Source organism: Theropithecus gelada, chromosome 12, assembly GCF_003255815.1.
Source record: "Theropithecus gelada isolate Dixy chromosome 12, Tgel_1.0, whole genome shotgun sequence".
Lineage (NCBI taxonomy): Eukaryota > Metazoa > Chordata > Mammalia > Primates > Cercopithecidae > Theropithecus > Theropithecus gelada.
In genome coordinates, this window is record NC_037680.1 from 87,325,559 (window position 1) to 87,333,413 (window position 7,855).

General features: G+C 36.6%; 1 protein-coding gene across 3 annotated transcripts in view; it reads left to right on the top strand.

The window, feature by feature from the left end:
• CPS1 (carbamoyl-phosphate synthase 1) overlaps window positions 1-7,596 on the top strand; it is a 191,330-nt gene extending 183,734 nt beyond the window's left edge. For all 3 annotated transcript variants that reach the window (XM_025405628.1, XM_025405627.1, XM_025405629.1), the window contains 4 exons: window positions 3,388-3,447; window positions 4,207-4,319; window positions 5,492-5,621; window positions 6,374-7,596. In XM_025405628.1, coding sequence (XP_025261413.1) covers window positions 3,388-3,447; window positions 4,207-4,319; window positions 5,492-5,621; window positions 6,374-6,472 — 402 coding nt within the window. In that variant the 3' untranslated portion in view covers window positions 6,473-7,596. The remainder of the gene's footprint in view (window positions 1-3,387; window positions 3,448-4,206; window positions 4,320-5,491; window positions 5,622-6,373) is intronic.
• Window positions 7,597-7,855: the final 259 nt, after the last annotated feature.

A 7,855-nucleotide genomic window follows, 5' to 3' on the forward strand; every position in this document is an offset into this window, starting at 1 on the left:
CTTTTCACCTTTAGTAACAAATGGTTTCTTACACAGGTATTTTCAATCAGCCTTTAAATCTGAGGCTGCTCAGATGCAAGCTGACAGCTGTAATTTCTTTTTGTAGAGAGGCTGTTTTATGTGTCACAAGTGTTCAATACATGTTTGATAGAAGTTTATAATGTGCCTATGGAAGCCAACACCCAGACCAGAAGGTAGAGTGGTTCCCTGGCTGGGAACTGTCAATACTGTCATGTTGGATATTTATCTTTTCCACGTGGGGGACAACACTGAAACAGCTCCATAATGAGGTTCTGCCTGGTGTCTGCAGGTCTTAGAGGACTTGCTGACTTATTTTACTTTAAAATGGCAAAAAAAAAAAATTACATTCTAATACTGCTCCCTTAATGTTTTTCATGGTGATTTTAGCCAAGGTTCATGCAATCTTGACCTCATATTACACAATGAGTGGAGGATAGTCTTCCTATCTCCTATTCCCCCCTTTCTTAAACTTAAGTATGCATCAAAATCACCTGGAGGGTTTGTAAAACAACAAATGGCTAGGATGCACTCCCAGAGTTCCTGATTCAATAGGTCTGGGGTGGGGTTCAAATTTTCATATTTTTAATAAATTCCCAGGTAATGCTGATGCTGCTCTCCCAGGGACCACAATTTGAGAACCACTCTACTTGAGCAATGGTACTTTAGAAACCTAGATAAAAGTTATGTTAGCACTTATTATTGTCAAACATGTTATCAGGGAATTTTTGCTAGGGGAAAGTATAAAAGATTGAGAAAAGTTGAGTGCATGATTAATGTATCAAGTAGTAAGTGTTGGAGATCATTATGCTAAGCCTTCTAATGTGATTTGGTACTTACTGAAGTCTATTCTGTGTTTAGCAGAGGGTCACAACGTAATGTTCCATATTAGGGGAATTTAACAACATTTCAGAAGTTCATTTTGGACATTTCATATATAGACATTTCATATATATATTTGTTATATACCAAGGAATCTTAAAACATGAAAAAAATTTTATATGCCATCAAATTTAGCCCTTTGACTTTTCTGAGGAGAATCAAACTTGAATTATCTTATTCTTCTGTCTAACCAATTGTCTTGATGTCACTAAGAGTTATTTAATTTTTTACTTTTTTTTTTTTTATGTCTAACCATGAGCTTCTTGCATCTAAGCTCATTTTTTCTGTTTGGCCCTAAGTGGAAATGAAAAGCTACCGTCCTGGGCATGGTTACAATTCATGTTCTATAAGGCAGTCATGAATAACCCCTGAGCCTGCCTCAGCTGAAATTCATCCAGTTGCATTTATCTTTTCTTTTGCCAATAGTTTCCTCTTATAAAACTGCAGTTCTGGGATTGAGAGGGCCAGAATCTGAAAGAATTTTATATTTGAACATAGTCTTTGGGGTCTTTTCTTAGGATTTAGATCTGTGCTCAGAAAGCCTCTGCAAGTAAATATTAGAGGGTGTTATGGGCTAAACATTATCAAAATTGTGCAAGGATCATATGTGTTTTATTGTCACAGTTCTTGGTTTCTGACTCTGAAATAAGATCATTTGATTTTTTCCAGCCATCGCTAATATGGTTTATAAACAGATTACAAGACATTTGCTGAAGTAACCAGCTTATGTCATCTGTTTAAAACCTTTTTACAAGGGAAACCAACAAGAATGTTCCTATTTAAAGAAGAATGGATATGTTTTTAACAGTATATGATTTTAAATATGCCAGCTCAGTTACTCAGACACTCATGTTAATGAAGTCAAGGTCAGGGTTTGATTTTTGGGTAGGTCACCTGGTGTTGTTTTCTTTCATTCTGACCACTATCTTGCAAGCACTAGCTCTTGATCACAGAAAGTATATTCAGAACTAGGGAACCCCTGATGGTAATGGTCAGGAATCCAGGGAAGGTAGGGTTGGACACTAGACAGGTCCACCTGGATTCCTAGGAAGGACACAGCAATGGACTGTAGGAAAATATCTGAACAGTGAGATGGAGCATTAGAGAAGCCTGTGTGGAAATGAAATGCATATAAATGAGGGGGCAGTCGGTTTGGGTTGTAAGTGTAATCGTCGGTAGAGGAACCCATGCTTGGAAACTTGGATGTAAGGGCAGGAATCTAGTCTTTAGGGGGGCTGAAAAAACAATTATTTTAATTATATTAATATTTATTAAGAACTATTAACAGGCAAATAACTGTGAGAAATTATAGTACTAACACTTATGTAGTGCTTACTTCTAAATTAGTTTATTGAACACTCATACTAATGTAAGAACTGTCACTATTCCTGTGTAACAGATGAGGAAACTGCATCGTAGAGTTGTTAAGTGAGATGTTCAAGGTCACACAGTTTAATAAGGTGTGGAGCCTCAAAAAGTAGAAATACTACTATTATCATCACTGTTTTAGAAATGAAGAAATGAAGGCCAAAGTCATTAACATTTTGAAGCACACACCACTAGTGAATGGTGAAAGTCAAGATTTGAAATGCAGCTAACTGACTTTAGAGCTCATACTTTAGCTACAACTTTTTATTGCCTCCTAGTAAATGAAAAAATAAGTTCCAATGATTGAATTATTGCAGGGACTTGTACATGAGCTAGTAGGAAAATGGCCTAGTTATTGAAGAGCAGTACACAATTAGAATTTAGAAATAAGAGCAGGTTGAGGCCGGGCGCAGTGGCTCATGCCTGTAATCCCAGCACTTTGGGAGGCCAAGGCAGGCGGATCACGTGAGGTCGGGCATTTGAGAGCAGCTTGACCAACATGGAAACACCCCGTCTACTAAAAATACAAAATTAGCTGGGCCTGGTGGTGGATGCCTGTAATCCCCGCTACTCGGGAGTCTGAGGCAGGAGAATCGCTTGAACCCGGGAGGCGGAGGTTGCAGTGAGCCGAGATCCGGCCATTGCACTCCAGCCTGGGCGGCAGAGCGAGACTCCGTCTCAAAAAAAAAAAAAAAAAAAGAAGAAGAAGAAGAAGAAGAGCAGGTCGAATAGGTAAAACAGCTAGCCTGACTTGGTACTGGCTCCTAACCCACTTGTCTTTTAAGTCCTCCCTGACGAGGAAAAGGGTCCTTGTAGAACTGGGGTGAATGTGAACTTACAAAGACCAAGTGGATTAAATAGAGAATAAAGGGAGTTAAAAACAAGGTGAAAAGCGGAGATCAAGATAATGTGGATGGAATTTCATTGACATTGGGATATAGCTAAAACTCATACTCACCATAGAAGGATAAAAGGATAAAACGTGTCATTTTTGAATATAAAGCATCTGGAAGCAGGTGGCATTGTCTTTTAAGATGTTGTATGGAAATACCATGTTGTATATGACTAAATGAAGAACATGTATATCCAGAAAGTGAATTTTGTGAAATTCCTTTTCAGCAATCATTCCGGCCAAGATTCCTTGGTGTGGCTGAACAATTACACAATGAAGGTTTCAAGGTACGTTCATTAGTTTTAAGTTGTTTTCTGTCAGCATGGAATCAGTCCACAAAAGAAAATATTGCAGGATATTGGAAAAGAAATAGCCCAAAATAATGTCCTTTTGATATGAAAGCTGTAACTAACTTGGTAGTTTCAAAACTTAGAGTAAAATCATTAAAAAGACTGGTTTTAACTTTTAACAAAATTACCACAAATTCAATAGACGTTGCCAGCTAAAAATGGAGGAAGTTTAGCTTAAGCACAATTGAGACAAAGTTCCAATGCATTTCCATATGTTTTTCCTTTTTTGTTTTCATATGAGGTTATAGATTCTAGCTGTGACATTTATAGGCAAAACTTCTTGGCAGTGAATACCTCCACACAAAGCCTGGTTGAGTAAAACAAATTATTTCCAAGGCTTATGATGGGCCTGTGGCCGTGGGGATTTGTTGACCTGATAACAAGGAATTAGCCATGAATAATTGAGAAATTATTAAATTTATGAGAAATTGTCCTTGAATTATTAAATTCAAATTAAATGTATAATTATTAAAATGCAAAAGCAAATAAAATTGAGGTTACGTTTTTTAAATCACTGCAAATATATAAAAAAATATTTAAAGTGCCCATGCCTCTGGACTCTGAGTCCAAGTCTTTATCCATGGCATTATACTACTTCTCATGTTCAGTAATTTCTTCTTCTGTTGTAAATTACATGTTCTATAAAAATAAGAAATCACTGTGATACAGTAATTGATTTTTTCATTTTAAATGCAGCTCTTTGCCACGGAAGCCACATCAGACTGGCTCAACGCCAACAATGTCCCCGCCACCCCAGTGGCATGGCCGTCTCAAGACGGACAGAATCCCAGCCTCTCTTCCATCAGAAAGTAAGAACTAGGCATACTGTTTTCTGAAATAATTTAGAGGATTTCAGAACCAGTACATGAATATTTCACCTTACTTGATTGCAAGTCTTTTAAAACAAATTTAAAAATGAACACATTTGTGGATGATTGTAAAGCTTCACTCTCCATTACTATGGAATATATAACATCATGCGTACATGGTTATATGAAACGTGTTTCAAAATACTTCTTAGTAAGGATGCTTCCTTGATGGAAACAAGTGAGAGCATGAAGAATGTAATGCAGCACTTTATATTTCATGTCAAACTTATATTGTGTATAGATGTGCATATCAAGTATAAGATGACCAGCTATATTTCACTAAGGTTGTGCATAATAAATCAATTTGTTGAGCACTTACTACATACAGGAACCTATGTTGAGTGTTATGATGATGTCATCCATTGGATTACCTAATTGGTCATTTCTTGACCAGGTTTTTATGCCTTAGACCATGTCATCACTATAGATTTTATAAGACACTTTATTTCAGTGGATTGTGTGAATCTGCAGGAATACCATTGCATCAGCCCTTAAAGATCTATGTGGCATAAGTGCATGGGAGATAATTCTCGACTATTTTAAGATATTACAGTCTACAGAATGGCTGTGCCATTCTATGCAATATATTATCTGTTAGCGTTCTTGAGAAGCCAACACATAAATTACTATCACTTTAATAAAATAATGGCATTGTGTTCAAACCTTAGCAGGCTTCCAAGGATGTAATAGCTCCTTGTTTGGGGCATTGTAAAACAATAATTAGCACTACTTAGGAGGCAATAGACTTAATGTGGGAGTGGGAGCATGGGGGTGAAAGGGCATTCAATGGTGGGGGGATCACCTCTTTTTAAAAAATAAGTAAATATCTATCAAATTACCAATTCTTAATGAGTGAACAGATAGCATTTTAAACAGAAACAAACATCTGCATTCCATTAGACTTGCACCAGAATTCCTTCAAGAACACAATAAAAATTATAATCCCTGTATAAGTGTAATTTAAACATTGACTTAGCAATAGAGGAGGGCAGATGGCAGTCAACTCAGAATGGCATTGACTTGAATGGCTAAGACAGCAATTTATGTTGGTATTTTATAAATTATAAAATATGGCTTGTCGTCTATAAGTTTTTATTTGTTTATTTTTCCAGATTGATTAGAGATGGCAGCATTGACCTAGTGATTAACCTTCCTAACAACAACACTAAATTTGTCCATGATAATTATGTGATTCGGAGGACAGCTGTTGATAGTGGAATCCCTCTCCTCACTAATTTTCAGGTATAATCTTTTCCTTGGATATAGACTGGATGGGAATTTTATTTCTGTGCCTCCCTTAAGAGTGTAATCAGTAGATGCACATCTCTCTTTTCCCCTCTTTGTAATTTTCAGAGTAGAGAGGAATTTTTAGTAATCTAAAATAATGATGCTAACATGGTAGGTCCTGGCTTAAATGGGACAGTTGGTAATCAAGCAATTGAGATAATCAAAGGCCATGAATGGCCATGGCTCTCTCCTTACAATTATCCTTTGAATAAAAAGTGACAGCATGACATGGAATAAAGATATAGACTTTTATTTCATTGTTTCTACATGAAAGCCGCCACATAAAAGCAACAGGTTAATGGTGGTCCAGATGTAGCACAAGTGCTTGTTCAATTCACAAAAAAATGATTGCATGAGGTATGTTCAGTTTCACTTGGACATGACCCATCAAATTTATCACAGGGAGAAACAGAGTGGAGACCCATTAACTTTCTGCCTATCATATTTATTTTTTATCCAAAATCAGTTTTAATCCCTACGGGAGGAGAAACAAGCTTATTCACAGTGACGTCCGAGATACGAAAGAGATTTCCCATGGTGAGGTCTGAGATGCGGGAGAAAGTCTCCATCAAATAAGAAACTTTTATGCCTTTTATCCCATACCCTTTGAAAACTGGGGACAGACACTTGTGACTTGTCAGTCTTGATTCATTAAAAATTCACTTTCATCTCATGGAGGTTGCTGATTCCTACCATTATACTTTCAGGTGACCAAACTTTTTGCTGAAGCTGTGCAGAAATCTCACAAGGTGGACTCCAAGAGTCTTTTCCACTACAGGCAGTACAGTGCTGGAAAAGCAGCATAGAGATGCAGACATCACAGCCCCATTATTAAATCAACCTGAGCCACATGTTATCTAAAGGAACTGATTCACAACTTGGTTTCCCAGAGATGAATATTGATACCTAAACTTTATTTCAGTTTACTTTGTTATGCCTTAATATTCTGTATCTTTTGCAATTAAAGTGTCAGTCACTTCTTCAAAACCTTACAGTCCTTCGTAAGTTACTTACTCTTCATGAGATTTCATCCATTTACTAATACCGTATTTTTGGTGGACTAGGCTTGCCTATGTGCTTATTTGTAGCTTTTTACATTTTATGGTGCTGATTAATGGTGATCAAAGCAGGAAAAGTTGCTGTCCTACCTTCTGAATTCTTTCTATACTTTAAGATACTCTATTTTAAAAACAGTATCTGCAAACTCAGGACACTTTAACAGAGCAGAATACTCTAAAAACTTGATAAAATGAAATATAGATTTAACTTATGAACCTTCCATCATGATGTTTGTGTATTGCTTCTTTTTTGATCCTCATTCTCACCCATTTGGCTAATCCAGGAATATTATTATCCCTTCCCATGATATTGAAGTTGAGAAATGTGACAGAGGTGTTTAGAGTATGGATTTCTTTTCTTTTCTTTTCTTTTTTTTTTTTTTTGAGATGGAAGTCTCGCTCTGTCTCCAGGCTGGAGTACAGTGGCATGATCTCGGCTCACTGCAATCTCTGTCTCCCAGGTTCAAGCGATTCTCCTGCTTTAGAGTACGGATTCTTTAAGGAATATTGGTTTTGTTTTCTGGACTGTATCAGCAGATGGTAGACAGTGTTTATGTAGATTTGTTGTTGTTTTTATCGTTGGATTTCAACTTGGCCCAAGTGAAACAATCAGATTTCTATCATTCACACTCTCCCCCAGTTTTGGAATAACTTGGAAGTAAGATTCATTCCCTTAAGATGATGGATTCTGTTAACTATGGGGTCCCACACTGCACTATGAATTCTACCCACTGTAAGGGCAAAAACACCATTCCTTCTACATATAAGAAAAAAGTCTTTCCCGAAGGGCAGCCTTTGTTACCTTTAAATGTTTTCTGTTATTACAAGTGCGCTAATTGTGAACTTTTAAATAAAATACTATTAAGAGGTAATGCAGTTGTATTTGTTTTTATTTTACATTAATGTACAAAAATCAGTTTACTTCTATGATAAAACAGAGCTTTGGGCCAGGATTGCATTGCTTATTTATTTTTTCCGTGCAAACCCATATAGGGTATGAGAAAATTAACATTAAAAATAAGTTTCAGCTGCTACATGTTTCATTTTTTCTTGTCCCCCCCCTTACTTTTAAGTCTCATCATAACATTATGTGGTTATATGGCTATAAACCATCTTTGACCCGGATCCTTT